Source organism: Poecile atricapillus, chromosome 2, assembly GCF_030490865.1.
Source record: "Poecile atricapillus isolate bPoeAtr1 chromosome 2, bPoeAtr1.hap1, whole genome shotgun sequence".
NCBI lineage: Eukaryota > Metazoa > Chordata > Aves > Passeriformes > Paridae > Poecile > Poecile atricapillus.
This window is the reverse complement of record NC_081250.1, coordinates 38,542,687-38,559,170: the sequence shown is the minus strand read 5'-3', so window position 1 is coordinate 38,559,170 and position 16,484 is coordinate 38,542,687. Positions and strand designations below refer to the sequence as shown.

The window sequence follows — 16,484 nt, the reverse complement described above, 5'->3', positions numbered from 1 at the left end:
TGCTATCCAATCCCTACTTTTTAGTCTTTCCTGGCAAAATCCAGTACTAGTTAATAAATACGTCCTAAATGGCTAGCTCTATACTACTCAGCATGCAGTGAAATGTGCACCTGAACAATCCCAATGCTAAATTATTTGTCTGTACTTTACAGCTCCTCATAAATAATACTCTTCTATGAAATAAAAGGCAAAATCCTTGAAATGCAATGCAGAAAATAGAGGCTGCACAGTCCATGGGGTTAGAAAATTAGCATTTTTTGTGGGAAAAACAATGTACAACACATACCTGATACATTACAAAACCTCGTATGCAACATAATATTTACAGTCATTAAGAGTACACACACTGAATACTAAGTACTTGAAACTGGAATGTCTCAACATATGTAATAGCTATGCATTTTAACTCATATTTCCCTAACAAATAGTTACGGTCCTCCTAGATATTGAGGTGGAAGGTGAAGTAGGAGCACAAAGATACCAAATAAAGAGATTAGCTGTTGGACAGCTTTATTATTTCGCTGCCACTATCCAGGAAGAAAAAAGCCCCAACACTAATATATCTCAAAATACACTATCCTATTACAATGTAGTAGTATCACAAAGTAACAGCTGTGATAACCTTGGTGTGCATAAAACCGGAAAATAACCAAATCACATATTCAAGATAACACAACAGCTGCTGAATAAAACAACTCACTTATTTACTTCTATCAGATAAGGGGAAAAAAAAGGCAATTTTGCAACATAAGCAGAACTTTTTTGGGGAAGGCAGGATAGGGTGACACCTACAAGTCCAAAGACTAAACCTACTTTTTAAATAAAAAACATTCAAATGTAAATTGAAATTTACATACCACTTTGCCAACACCAACAAAAATTAAAGAAGTGCTTTACTCTGAAAAGCTTACAGTTTAAATTCAGCAACACAAATGCATAAAGGCTAATCCTTCACAAAAACTAGAAGTGGCTGAGTGACAGGAAACAAGAGTTTGCTTTAAATGGCAAAGCATAAAAAGAAGAGAGGCAAGAAGGGCAGAAGTTGAACATTTTCTGTGGCTAAAAGCCATGTCAATTGGAACAAGGAAATAGAAAAGAGCTTGAAGTTAGTGGAGTGGAATGAGGGACAATGGAGTGGGGGAAGGAGGTCATTTTGTGGGTATTCCACACCGAACGTAAAAAGACCATTTGGGATCATTAAACTCGGCACTCTACTCCTGGCAGTAAGAGCCTACTCCACAGAATAGGTGACAGTGGACACTCTCCGTAGTCCATTCCCTTTGTACACCCTCAGAATCCACAGCCACTGGATTAGGGGTGCTAAAGGGGACATGCCTGACTCTTCTTTTTGCATCTGTTTATGGACTTGTTGCTCATGAATTTCTTCAACCCACCTTCAAACATAAGGATACTATTTGCCTCCACAACTTCCATCAGAAGAGTTTGCAGAACCTCATTGCCTACTGGGTAGAAGGACCCTATCTGTTCTAAAATGACCTTTTAACAGTTTCAGTGAATATGTGTTTCCAGTCTTATGGAATACTGAATAACAGCTTTTGCCATACTTCTCTTCCAGTTGCTACAACAGCAAGGTGTGCTCCTTTGGCAGATTCAGATTCACAGGGCCTTCAACAAAATTAATTGGCAACTTTCTATCTTTAATACTAGTCTATTTGATTGGGATTGACTGAGTCACTTGTTTCTCCCTCCATTTTCTGCCCTCTTCCTCCATTTCTCTGCATTTTTACTCCCTCTGCTTCTTTGGTTGCTATCACTTCCCCAGATTTTCTTCCCACTCCTCACACTTCACTGATGTGCTTCTAGGAGGACATGGCTCAGGAGTCACATGTAATTCAAGCAGCAGTTCCAGGAGGTCAGCAAAAATACAGTGGGGCACCTGTTACACATATTCTTCAAGGTATAGTATGTTGTTCCCATGATAAGATTATATAAGTGCATTCACTTTATTACTAAATTAATATTTTATCTCCCAAGTGGGGTTGTAAAACATCCACCACAGAAAAACTATTGCTGCAGCTTGTATCCTTTACTGTTTTAAAAATCTGCTTATGAACAGGAAGAAGGTGGCCCATGGATGGTCCTCCCCATCCGTCAAGATGAGGATGACCTGTGTCTTCTGTTCCTTACAGTGCAAGGAGCAGGAAGTGGAGCTAAATTGCTGGAGCAGAAAAAGCATCAGTCTTGTCTCTACTTCCAACTTTGCTGCAACTGTTCCAGCAACCAGTGCAAAATCATCTCAGTCATCCTGATGGGTCACCTCTCTCTGCTGTCCCTTATAGTCTCCGTTAATGCCTTGTACAATCTTGCTGCCTTGAGTGGTTTTATGTCCTTTTCTGTTCCTCATCTACAACTCATTCATCTCTCAGTCTTACCAATACCTGCAATCTGATTAACCTTACAAGAGGAGTCAGGGGATGGAGAAATTGCAAAGATGCTATTCTAAAGAAAACATTAAGATTTCACTAGAGATTTCAACTCGGGGATGCAGCTGAAAGACAAGCAGCAGGGCAGCTGAAGGCCTGGCACTAGTTACATCCAAAACTTAGATCTCCTAGGTCACTCTTGTCGCTACTGTACATCTTTCTACCTGATTTCCTAGGCTACAACGGTGCTGTAGAAATTCAGTTTAAAGTAGGAAGGGAAGCATCACCACAACTTTAATGCAATGGAGAACTCAGTGAGATTCATGGTATTTTGAGACAGCATAGCTATTTAAAGCCTTCAGTCTTTTCTCTCTCCCACAATCACCCAAGTGTAAGGAGGAATAAATACTTTTACCTCAGAACTCAAAGCACTACAAAATTTCATGAGAATCTCAAATTAAGAATTACCCCATCAAAAAGCAAGCTAGACAATTCTTGTTGATAAATAACTTACAAGGAAGACAAAGAGGACACTAACTATAAAGGCTTGTATGCATCACCTAATTTATCTCCTTTAAAAAGGTTACTAAAACATATAGAAAATATTGTGCAAATACAGTACTACAACAATCTGATTGATCAGAAACTTCTGATAAAATGACCTTTTGTGGTATACTACAGTATTGATCTCATTACTTTAAAATAGTATTATTACAGCTATGTACATTTTAGCAATCTTTCAAAACCATCTGCAGCAGCTAAACACTGCTTTAATAAATTGCACTTTCTCCACCACTTATAGGCCACTTCTCAGAGCAGCTATACTTCTTCAGAATATAAAATAACACACTGAAACTTTCTAGAAGTTGTCCATTTGAAAACTGCAAACCTATGACAATCCATAACAGTCATAACCTAAATTAGCACCTTAAAATGTCAGTGAAGATATTCAAGCTGCATCTAAAATCTTTGAGACAGTTACCCTGGCAGTTTTCCTTGTAGAATCACCACTGTCTCAAATAAATCTGACAAAGTTCTTAGACTGTATCAGAAGTAGGTTTTGTTTGTTTTGGGTTTTTTTTCCATCAATTCACCTATTGTGGAAAAGACACTTTTGATTTCAGAATTAATTTTTAATGTTTGGGGGTCTTTTCACTCCTGTATGATCCTAGGCATCAAAAGAAAACACACCAAGACTCCTCTCCCGATTTCTCCCAGCGAGACATTGGGATTAGCGCACTGGTCAAAATGTATTGCTCAGATACTCACAGCAGAAAAAGCATTAAATATTAGCAGTCCACCTGCTCCAGGAAGCTCCTCCCCATTTTGCCTTTACAATTCTCTACCAGATCAAGATTCTCTGTGTTTCCAGCAAGTCCAGTAGCTCCAGAGGGAGAGATGAACAATCTTTTTAAACAGTCATTTACACTGATACAAAGTGCAAAACATATCTGCTAACATGCTTATCTGATTAGGTCCACACTCACTTTTGACTCTAAAAGCTGAAGGTCCTGAAGGAATTAAGACCTAAATTCTACAATGATTTACAGAAACACAAAAGCAAAGAAATCTAACAGGACTCTATATCATTAATTGTACAACCTCTTTAATCCAATTACTTTGTATTTTCTCTTAAACAAATGAACTGCCAAAACTTGGCCTGGACCCAGTTCTCAAAACAGCTCAATTTCATCTTACCTGACCCATATTTTCAGTTGTGAAATTATGGAAGGGACTGGAGGGAGTGGGGAGATTCAAACACCACATCTGCCCTGAGCTATGGTCTGCATGCTCCACTCTTCTCCCCCAGCTTCCGTCCCCCAGAGTCCAGGTTATTAAAGAACACTGCAAATTGGATATTGAAGTTAAGCATACAGCTCTGCAACAGCCCTCCTTGTAATGTCAATTAGCCCCTTACACACAGAAAATATGTATTAAATGCATGGTTGCAACCATTCCACTTTCCCCAAAAGCCTTGGTATTTTAATTGCACATAGCTGAAATTTGCAAATTGGCAAGAGTAACAAGAAAACCCCTCAGAATTCCTGAGTGCACAGTGCTTATTTTGACAGTTGTAGTTTATTTATAGTACTTGACAATACATGTTCTCTCCTCGGTTTTATAATATAATGAAGTGAGTATTTAGACCTCCACTGTTAAACCTCAGAGGGAAAAATAAGTATAAATTTATTTAATTCAAATAAATGTACAGATTGGCAAGATTTTACTTATAATGACTAAATTGCATCATTAATTTAACTTAGTTTGAAGCACTTTGTTTTGTGGAGAAAGCATAGCCCTTAACTTTGAGTGTGGTGTGTGTGTGTGTCTGCACAGGTGTGCAGCAACCCCTTAACCCATTCACATAAAATGGTATCCTTTTTTTTTAGCATTTATGCATTTTAGCATTAAATGCTTCTGAAAAGGTGCTGCATGGAAGGCTGGTCTGTCATGTACAGTTACAGAAGGGTGCAGGCAGAGGCTGCAGAAGTTTCACTACACACTGATCACCTTAATCCACTGATGTACCGGTGCAGGTGAGCCCTGTTTCCATCCCCAGCACAAGCCCCTCCACTAGCAGGACCAAAGCGAACATCTGCTCTCAAAACCAACCCATTCTTCAGAAACCACAAGGCTCTGGCAACCTGCTCTTGTTGAAATCTTCAAACATGAACCCACCCTCCTCGATCCCCTAGACAAGCTAGTTATCTATGGGTAATTTTGTCTTCATATAAAAAGGCAAGATAGATTCAAGCCCTAAAGTATAAACAACTCACATACATTGTTTCCCATTTATGTCTATGAAGCATCATACACATAGACTGTATGCTTCTTAAAACAAAACCAGACATATAAACTGCTGCTATACACATATCCAATATAAAAATCCAGACAAGCAGCGTTGGAATACAACTGAAAAACCAAACAAGACTGTGTAACCAAGAGGAAATATAAGAATTTGTCAGATAAAACATATATGCAGCATCATAAACACAGTTGCACAGTGCCCTCCAAGGGCAGCAAAACTGAAAGCCAAATAATAAAATTAAGTGGTATACAAGGGAGTGTGCACAGAAGGGATTTCAATCCTCTTTGTTCTTAGCCATGATACAATTTCACAGCCGCTCTCAAGATTCATCGTTTCCATGTTTGGCATGCAAAAGCACAGAATGCAGTTCATTTGGGAATTACCGAGCCAGGACGTGCCAAGCAAAATCTACCACAGCATCAGCCAGCTCCTGCCACAGCATCCGAACAGCCTGGCCACCAAAACACTTCTGACAGTTAAAATAAAAACAGAAATGGCTTCAGAAAAGTTAATTTCTGTAATATTAACTAATCTATCCCCAGCAAAGAAACTGCTCCTGTGCAGCCTTTGTTTGAGTACATTGGGCAGAGGACTTCGCCTGCAGGAGCTGCTACCTCCACATACTTAAATACAGCCAGTGTAGAAATGTATTATTTTTATGGTTTGCAAGCTAGACCATACACAGCTGCAGAGGATCTTTAAATTAGTTAATACACCATTTCAAAAGGAAGAGTTATTTCTCCAGGGATCATGTGCCAAACAAAGCAAGGAGGGAATGCCGAACCACTGGTAGTTTATATGACAAAAGATATTTTTCAACTACACACAGCACTAATTATGAAGGTCCTTCCTATCCTACATCTGGAAATGTCTCACAGAAAACACTCATTTTCAACACAACACGAGGTGAAAAAAGAAAAAAGGAGTTCTAAAACCACTTTTGCAAGCTGGTAATTTCACTTTCCTTAAAGGTGATAATTTTTAATTTCTACAAGGAAGCAAAAGCTGGCATTTGTGTCATTCCTGACCTAATAAATTGACTGTGCATATTAAGGAAAAAAGTCATAATGAAATTAAGCTTTTTACCTAGAAAATTTAAGACCGGAAAGCTTATACTATAGAATATGATTGTGTTCAGGAAGGGCTATTTCGCACATGAAAATAACAAAAACAACACTGGTGTTAGAGTTTAACAGTGACAATCCATCCTTAGATAAGATACTAGATTTAAAAGCAAAAGCACTTAAAGCATTATTGGAGTGGAAAGTATTGGAAAAAATACATTTGCAAAAAAATTACAAGCACCATAAAAAACAAACGTAAGCAAGACAAATTCCAGACTTGCATGGTATGTAGATGAAATATATTAATTATAATATGAAGCTGTTGAGTTCAAAATTGCCTTTGAGCCACACATTTTATGCAGACTTCTCTGAAGCCAAGAAATCTTAATTCCACATTGCAAAGTTTTAAAAACTATTAATATTCCGTACATTATAACAGAGAGCATTTCTCCCCACCATCTTTACTGAGACACATATTTATTAAGTGCTGACAGTTAACTTTCATGAGACTCTCAAGGAGATCTGGTCCTTATTCTGTGAATTTACAAAAACTGGGCTGAAAGTGCCAAGAAACACAACTGTATTTTATTATTATTTAAATAATGAATTTGTGATAGCATTTTACTCTAAAGCAATGGTAAGCCCTGCAGGCAAATCCCTCCTTCAGCAAAGGTTTGAGAATTATTTTTATTTAAATAACAGCTGGTCTTGCCTATATGGACTTAAATGAGCCATGTGGAGACAAACTTGTTTCAGTTTGGCTAAGATAGATTAAAAAACATTAATTCTAGTTAATATCCATTTTGGTCCCCCTACACAGATGGGAAAAATAACATTAAATTACCATGCTTACATACAGTCAATACCAGACACCCAATAAAGCACCAATTCAAAGCCCTGTTCATAATGCAACTGATGCACACAGTTCCAGCAGAACAGCTCAGCTGCAAGTTAGCTTGAAACAAAAGAGATTTACATTCATTTCTCCACTTTGCCAGAGACTTCCTACATGACCTTGGACAAGTCACTTGTTTTTTGTGTGTTGTAACTCCCCACCCCTAAAAACGGGGAAAACCATTTGTTCCATAACTTCACATCAATATCACCAGGAGATGCTTAGATGCAGAGGTTGAACAAATGACACAAAGCGAATAAAAAGTACTTAAAGCTTTAATTAACTTCTCTTAAATCTTTGGACACTTCATCACAGAGACAGAAGGAAAGCTTTTGCACAACACTCGTGTTACCAGCAAACAAAAATCTAGACTGCCTACACAGCAAGGTGGAACCCTATTTTAACATCTGCAGACCCAGAGCAAAGGCATGACACCCCTTCTGTCACCAGCATATACAAAAGACCAAAACTAAGAAGTTCCTAGTTACCTTGTTTGAGTTCTAAAACAGGAATTAAACTCTCTGATATAAAACAAAGTAGAAGAGATCAGCAGATATATTCTTAAAATATTTAAAACACTTTAGGTCTAAACAGTCATTCTCCAATTCATACTAACCACTAACCACCTTTTGAACTTGAAAGCCAAGTTCAACTTTCATAACTCAGTATTAATATTGGGAGTCAAATCATCTTGCAGAAATTCAAGACCTCCAGAGCACTGGCCTACTGAAAACAAAGAGGAGGACTAAAGTGCATTCAGAAGTAGCTGCCAAACATATATTACACTAGGACACACTTATGAGGACAGCATCGATCCCAGCAGGAACCCAAGAATTTGCCGTATGTATTAAATATGTATTTTTAGAAAATGTTTTCAAGTCCAAAAAACTACTTTTTAAATGCAAACTAAACAGAGACTGTTTCTGTGCACGTATTCTGCACCTCTGCACAACTAACTGCACTAGCCTGTGAAAATCAAAATCCCAGCCTGAGGAAGAAGACACAAGCACAAAGGGTCTATGAGAAATGAAGCAGCCCATGAGACACAAGCCCAGGTAAAATTTTGGGGGACACAGGCAAGCTATGGAAAAAACAGAAGCAAGGAAAGAACTGAGGAGAGAGGAAGTTCTGGAATAAACTTCCCCTCATATTACCCACATATGTGTAAAAACCACACAGCTGTTCAATCACAGGGTGTTGAGTGTGCTTGGGGTTTGGGTTCTTTGGTTTTTGTTTTTTAAACAGATGATCTGTGGGTTACATACATGAAAACACAGTCACTGAAAGCTACAAAAATAAAAATGAAACATTTCTTTTTAAGCTATTTTGTTTGAAATGTCAAATGGTTGTCATTATTTGTAATAGCATCTTGTATGTCATATTTTATAAGAAAAATACCTCATGTAAGATGTGGTAAAACAGTTGTTACTAAAAATCATTCACAACCTGAATCTTTGTCTTTCAATATGCAGAGCTGCTCTGGGATGTGTTAAATATCTTGAACTCCCATTACTGCAATAAGTCTGAAAGAAGAACAGTATTTTGCAGCGAGGCCAAAAATTAAAGCACAGCCAACCACGACCCTATATCAAACACCACGCACAGAACAGGGGAAAATACAAACGTGGTGGTGGGGGGTGTAAGAACAGATGTCCAGAAAAAGAAAAAAGATTATGATGTTTCCAACACAATAAAGGATACAGTTTCAGACAAACATTTTCAAATGTGACGTGAGGCTTTGGCAATCCTAAAATTGACAGCACAACAGGTAGTACATGGTACCACACATAATGCCCTGAATATGTAAGTTCTAAGATTAAACTTGCAGGAGAGAGTAAGATGCCTAAAAGGAGATGATAGGTCTCTCCTCCAGTGACACCTGAAAAAAGTCTGTGGAGGCACAAAGACAGCAGAGATATGAGGGGCAGGAGGTCAGAGGCAAGGTTAGAATAAGCAAAGTCATAAAGGCAGGAAATTGAAACTAAGTTCTCGAACTGTATATTTAATACCTCCTTCACAGCATGCCAGTAATGCTCATACGAAAAGAAGAAATATAAAGAAAAGCAGTGACACTGTCAGCGATCTTCCCAAGAACAAATTTTGGCAATCTTAAGCATCATGTAGCAACCACAGTCTCTCATTTGCTTAATCTCCTCACAGTCATAAATTGACTATTTCTTTTTTTCACAAGAGGTGAACTTTCCTCATAACTGCAATGGCTGAAACTCATCCCACTGTTGTGGCAATCAGCATGTGCCTGCCTTTTTACAAAGCAGCCGCTACAGGGGCAAACTCCCAGTGCTTGCCTGCACAACTGGAGCCTTGTTAGCCATAAGCAGAGCTGCTCTTCTTGGCTCTCAGCACCGTATTTACAGAAGTAGGATGACTTCACCCCAAGATGAGCAATACCAAAACTCCTTTGGTCACACACACACACATAAACAACAAACCCCTCCACTCACGTTCTCATATCTATGAACATATTAAAAGGCAGTAACAACTACACCAGTTTCATGCATTACTTGCAGGAGTTGCCAGCCTTCACTGACACTCGTCTGAAAGTCAAAATGAATGCAGAATACTTGTAACTCCACTATGGATGAAGAGTAATCATCACTACCTGTACTACAAACTGATTTTTACCATTAAAAATATTTGTAAAGGCTGAAAGAACACAAACTTAGTAAGCGGGCCTTGAAGCACATTATCCTCAATGGTCTACGTAATTAGAAAAGAAAAACCAAAACTATACTGTATTTTGACAAGTAGTCTGCTAGTTCATCTTTACCTGTGAATGAATCCAAATGAAGCAAGGACAAATAAGAGTTCTAATATCATTTACACAAACCTTCAGAAGAAACACGCAATCTAACATACTCATATGCTATCACAGCTTTTGGGCAGACTTGCAAAGTTCAGTCTGAAGCCCCAGCACCTTGACAATCCAGAGTCAGTTACCTAGAGAGCAAGTAACAGCGCCTGAGATGTGCTTCTTTGTTTCTTTCCCATGAAAATAATTTTAAAGTGGGAGGAGGAGGGAAATGCATGTGGACTTCATCCTGACACAGAGTTGGGATGCACACAGGACAGACATCTCCAGCCCAAGAACTGGAAATCTTGTAATATTCAGGTAAGTCATTACTGTCCCTAAAACAGTCACAGCTAAAGACTTCAAAACGCATTGGTTATCATCCCAACAGCACAAAAATCTTCTTACTATCAGATTAGATGTCACCCATCACATTCAATCTCCTCTTTAATTAATTATGATCCTAGGGACTGGTACCAAAAGGGTGGCTCTGGACCTGTCAGGCTAACTCTCATGCTAATGTGTTCCCACAGACTAACAGTGGCAAAAAGCTTCAATAAAAAGGTTCATGTACATTTGTGGATGGAAATTCAATACCAAAAAGACCCATTTAAACAGTTATTTATAAACATAATTTTCTCTGACTTTGCCTATTACCAACATCAAAAGACATCAAACCTACAAACCTACATCAAAACTACAGCAAGAAGATGGGAACAGAGTTATGACTTAGCAACTACAGCAAACAGACCATACTGAAAGCCTCTTTCCTCTTAGATGGGCAAGTATAACCAAAGATGTTACACTACTACTGCCCCTCTCCAAATGCAAAGAGGTTCAGGGACACCATGCAATGAAACAAATTAACCTGCCAGATGTTTTAATAAAACAAAACAAGTTTCTCAAACATACTTAAAAACAAGCTGCTTTATAAAGGGCAACAGAATATCCCTGCTTTCTGTTTCATCAGCTGAGATGTATGTTCCAGTGGGGCACCCACTGAGTGACGAATTTGCACTTCTCTTCCACTGTCAGCTGCTGTTCACAACAGAACTCTGAACTAAAAACCTCAGAGCATTCTCTGCTTCCTTGGCAGGACTCTTATTTATATAAGATTAGTGCAGTCAGGCATTAGATTTATAAACCAAAAACAAACAAGGAGAAAATTTTTACGCTCTTCTTTCTAGATCAGTTTCTGAAACGTACACACACAAAACAGTATAACATATTGAAAGGCAATTGTTAAAAAAACAAAACAACCCCCAAAACAAACAGAAAACTGGTGAAAACACATACAACCTCTGGAGGTACCCCCACCCGAAAACTATCTAAAGTCATGCAAGCATCCACAAAACTACTGTTGGCCACCTAAACAGTCATTCCTCTGCTCCATCCAGAGCCCCTAAGGGCAGTTACAATACACTGGCACACTTCTGCCCCTCACCTTCCCCCACCCTCCTCAGATAAAGAATTGACACCAACCTGCAGTTGGGAGGTGGATCCAAGGTGATGTCAGCCAATTCCTTCTGAATCCTGTGGCAATAAAGCAAGAAGGAAGAAAGGTAAGTCACTGTGTGGGATAGCAGTTAACACATTCTCCTTGCAGACACACTGTCACTGTGAGCTTGCCACAGTACATAAGAGAGAGGCACTCTCAGCTGCAGCCTCCTACCAGTCCAAGCCCCCTAAGCAGGACAGGTGCCCTGCCCTGTTAAAGAGACAGGCAGAAAAACAGACAGGCATCATACACTGAACCCAGACTGGTGCACTGCTCTGCACTCCCACAAAGATGCCAACCACACAGTGGAAAAGACTGTCCGCTTTGCTCTGCCAACCAGCCTGTAAATGAGGGGAAACCTCTGCAAATGTGATGCACCAGGAGGAAACTGCAGTCTAAAAAGGAATTTTGTCGTACAGGATTGAGAGAAACAGTCATTGCCAAATTGGCTCCCTCCTCTCTCCCCCAGCTTCTCATCACCATCCTGAGAAAAAAAAACCCATAGCCCTGAGGGAGTCAATAACTGCGCCATTCTCAAGGACACTTTAAGGAAGGTGAATATCTATTTCCGAGGCTCCTGCACATTCCTACCACCTTTAATTCTCCCTTCTCTTCACCCTCGAGAGCCACACAACACCCCCATGGCCCCTCCCTAGGACTCCAGACGCTCCCTCTCTCTACTGTGCTCAGCCAACACCCTGTCCTCCCGGCCCAGACTATTCTGGGCTTACGCTGCTTTTGCCACAAAACGCCCAACCAGCTATCATCCTCTTCCCTGGAGTCCCATTACTGTCACTCAGGCTTCCCTTCCAGATTTCCCCACCCAGCATTCAGCCTGCCTCCCTTCTCCCTTAAACTCAGCCAGCATCTCCTGCCACTTGTCACATGCAAGAACCACGGCCTTTCCACAGGAGGGAGTTTAAAATCTTCTCCTTAAAAGTGAAGGGCACAGCACATAAACACTGCTTGACACTATCTATGTCAGTTTGCCATGGAAACCTGCTGAGTGGAGATCTGGAATAACCAAACTGCCTAAATTCTACAAAGCCACAGAGAACTTAGTTGCTACGACAGGGCATTTGCATAAAACCCCAGTCACTCTAGACACCTACTGATACAACCTCTCTGCTGCTTGGCAAAGCTGTTCAGTGAGATGGTTTATTATTCTTACTGAAGGACTGCAAGTTTGCTTGAAAACCTCCATTTGTCAGCTTAGCTCCCTGGAGCAGGATGGTGCTGAATTCAGGAGACACACAGAATAAATAAGGGTAACTTTTTTTTTTTTCTTTTTAAATGGGTAGCTCCAAGAGTCTGTCCAAGTGAAGAAAACTGACTGACACAGCTGTTCTGGAATTACTATTCTACGCAGGTGTCGCTCCCTACACATTATTCTGGAATAAAAATTACTTTATTCTCAAAAAAAGCCCAAGCCCACTCTGTGCTGTGAGCAAAGGCTATTTTAGAGCAGAATGTCCGCAAGTGGGCCTGCTGTGGATTATTTATTCCAGGCAGCATCCAATCATACATAGAAAATTCAATATATGTGATGAACAGACAAAAACAATAGTAATGTATTTGTTGGTAAAAATCTCGGGCTATAGTATACCCCTTGCACTGGAGTGCACTCGCCCAAAGCAAGCAAACTCAAAACTTCATAAACATTAATTAATCTCCAAATCAGTCCTGGAAAGAAAAGAAGACACTCTAGACTCCAACCCACAAGAGAGGGAAACAGATGTTGAAATGCAATTGCAATGCCTTACTTGGGACCATATAGCTTGCAGTAGGAGAAAAAAAAAAAAAAAAAGGTCTAAATGTCAATCCTACACCATTCCCATAACAAATGCTAGTAAGGAAAAAGGAAAAGACAGCAGAAATAACTGAGGGTCAGAGTAACAGCCCAGAAGAAGAAAAGCCAGGAAAATATTTGGAATAAGCAGGAAGAGGGACCAAAGAGCAGTGAAGTTCGGTAGACACTCACTGCAGTGAAACACTGAAAAAAGTGAGACAATAGCAGTTTCGTGTGGAAAGGTTGAGCACAAGGGCTAGAGATGAGGAATGGGAGCAGCAGGGGAACAGAGCAAAATAAAATGAGGAAGAAGGGAAGATGCAACACATCAGTGAGAAAAGTGACTGCAGCCTCACCTCTTGGCACTGGTAGATAGCAGTTTAGAGTTTTTACTCATGCTGACTTTGCTTTCCTTCTTCTTAGGCGTGCTTGTCTCTTTCTCTGTCTGTTGGTTGGAGGATGAAGATGAGGAGGAGCTGGTGCTGGCCCTCGAATCGTCATCCGACATAGCGACCCCCCCACCACACACCCCAACCTGGAGAGGAGACACCATGGGGCGTGGGGAACAAACAGTGAACACAAACACACACAGAGAAAGGCTGCTGACAATCTCGCTCTGTGTTTGGGTCATGCTCCTTTTAAAGGATCCTCGTGTCTCCCTCTCCTCTCTAGGCCCTACAACCATAGCAGGAAGAGCAGTAGCTTCCCCTGCACTAGTAACACCGAGGAGCAGGGGAAAAGGGACTTTAAAAGCTTCCTCTCAAAGCAAGTGCGGAATGAGAGGAGACTGGAACGAGGACAACTGCAAGGATCAGGGAAGCTCAAAGCAATTCTTTCTAATCTCCCCCAAACTGCACACACAAGAGGAGCCATCACCACCCACCACTATCGAGCCTAGGGGTGTAGGAGATAAAAATGGATCAGCTCCGGTCCCCTGGGTTCCCGGGAGGCACGTGGGGGAGGCAGGAAGGGATGGGGCCGGGAGGGTGACCGTCGCCAGATCTAAAATGGAAGTGGGGCATCACTGGCAACACAGGGAAGACCCTGGCAGATGTGCGACCTGTGGTGGGGAAACCCCTGCCTGCTGGATAACCCGTCTGTGGGATCGGGTGTTGGAAACCGTGAGGGGAGGCGGGCAGGAAGGGAGCAAACCAAGGGGAAGGGTTAAGCAGGGAGTGGGGTGCACTGGTGGCACCCACCGAGGCCCGCTGCACCGAGGGGCATATGCCAGCGGAGGGGGGAGGGAGCAGAGGGTCTTTGCCGGGGGGGAAGCGGGATGAAGGAGGGCCAGGGCCTACGAGGGGCAAGAGTGGAGGGCCCAGGGAGGCCGGTGTCAGGGAGGGGGGCAGCGGAGGCCGGGGGAGGCAGCCCGGGTCCCTGCGGGCACCCTGGGGGCACGGGGGGAGGAGGGCGAGCACGGCGGGCTACCGAGGGCAGGTCCGCACCCGAGAGGGGCGAGAAGCCGTCGGGAGGGATGGGGGGGCTGGCAAGGCACCCCGGGAGAGTTCGGGGGAAGGGCTCGGAGGGCAGCCGCGGGCCCGGGGAGGGGGGGGGGGTCGACACACGGCCGCCTCCCTCCCAGGGCCACGGGCCCCCGGGGAGCTCCTCTGCCCCCGCCGGCCGAGAGCCGGAGGGGGCCCGGCCGAGCTGCCCCGGCCGCGGGCCCGCAGGGCCGGGGGACAGCGGTACCTGACAGCCCCGGGCGCGACCCCCCTGCCCCGCCGGCTGCCGCCCCATCGCCGGGCCGCGGCCGGCCCTGCCCCTCGCCCCTGCCCCCGGGGAGGGCGGCGGGGGGTGCCCCGTCCCCCTACCTCTCCCTTTGTGTCTGGCTGCTCCTCCTCGGTGCGGCTGGGCCTGGCCACTCGTGTCTCTCTCGCTGGGAGAGAAGCGGAAGTGCTGCAACAGCAACTATTAAACAGGCAATGGCTTCCCTGGCTGCCTCCCCCACCGCCGAGCGGGGCTGGGGGGCGGCGGGGCCGGGGCGCCACCCGGCGCGGAGCGGAGGGCGGCGGGGGCGGGCGGCGGAGCCCCAGCTCCGGGGATGGAGGGGGATCCCGGCCGCCACGGCCCCCTCCCTTTCCCTGCCCCCGGGGAGGGAAGAAAGGGGCATACGGGAGGGGGACGTGAGTTTTTAATGGTGGGAGACCCTCTGAAAAGTAACCTGCAGGGGTGTCGGAGGGGAGAGGGACAGGCGCCCTCCCCGGCTGTGCTGCAGCTTCCGTGCGAGAGCCCCGCGGGGACGCGGTGGAAGCAGGTGGCTGGGAGAGGGGCTGCTTTTTTTAAGGCTCAGAGAGGGGTATCAAGCTCGGCGCGGGGGCTGCTTGCTTTCCTCTTATTCTCACAACTGTTTCAACCCCAAAGCTTCTCCCCTGCCTCACCTGCTTTGTCCCTCCGGCAGCAGCAGCAACTTCTCACCTGTCTCAGTTTGAAAGCAATAAGGGGAAAAAAGAAAGGAGAAGGAAAAAAAAAAAAAAAAAAAAAAAAAAAAGAACGTAGCCCAAAGCCCACTCGCCCCCACCATTCCAGGTAAAAGGAATCCCCGGCAGCTTTCCCGTCTCTCACCTGTTTCAGCCCCAAAGCAGCAGCTGTGTCCTCCCTTCCCTCCCCCGGCTCAGCCCTGAACCAGCAGCAGGAGCAGCCGCTTCCCACTCGCCCTCGCCCGGAGTTCAGGATTCCATTGTCCCCCACACTGCATTTGGTGACATCACTGACACACAAAGAAGGGGCACTTCGTGATGTCATCAACGCATGCTGGGAGAGAAAACAAAATTCTGGGCTTGGCAGCGACAGCACTAATACACAGATGCACACAGATACACACACAGACCTTTCGATTTTCCAAAGGTAAAAGTATTAGGGATTTTTTTTTCCCCTAGTCCCCTGATGGGGAGCCCGTCTGCGGGAAAAGGCGTGTTGTATTCGCTAGCGTGTTGTAACCGCGAGGCGATTTACTAATTTCTCCGAAGCCTCTGCTGTCCATCTCTCTCCCAAGGGAGAAAAGTGATTTGGCTGGAGCGACCCAGCGCCCCCGGCCCCGGCGCGGGGAGCAGCCCCGGTGGGCAGCCACGGCTCTTCCTGGCGGTGCCGGACCCACTCGTGAAGGGACAATGGGGACCAGCATTCCCACCGACCTCACCCGGGGCACATTTGGCTCGGTGCCGCCAGTTTCCACAGCCTATCGAGGGATCGCCTATCGAGTTACTTGGTGTCTTCAGTGGCCGAAAATACGCTGGACT

The 16,484-nt window shown here is 43.7% G+C and overlaps 1 protein-coding gene across 4 annotated transcripts in view; it reads right to left on the bottom strand.

The window, feature by feature from the left end:
- Nucleotides 1-15,990, bottom strand: part of LOC131576736 (ubiquitin-conjugating enzyme E2 E1) — a 45,600-nt gene extending 29,610 nt beyond the window's left edge. Inside the window, exons 1-3 of one of the 4 annotated variants that reach the window (XM_058833714.1) lie at nucleotides 15,811-15,990; nucleotides 13,605-13,693; nucleotides 11,444-11,494 (exon numbers count right to left, since the gene is read on the bottom strand). In XM_058833714.1, the coding sequence (XP_058689697.1) occupies nucleotides 11,444-11,494; nucleotides 13,605-13,693; nucleotides 15,811-15,990 (320 nt within the window). Of the gene's footprint in view, nucleotides 1-11,443; nucleotides 11,495-13,604; nucleotides 13,784-15,059; nucleotides 15,326-15,810 lie in introns of those variants that run through there. The other 3 variants (XM_058833716.1, XM_058833715.1, XM_058833717.1) reach the window with 3 other exon arrangements.
- Nucleotides 15,991-16,484: the final 494 nt, after the last annotated feature.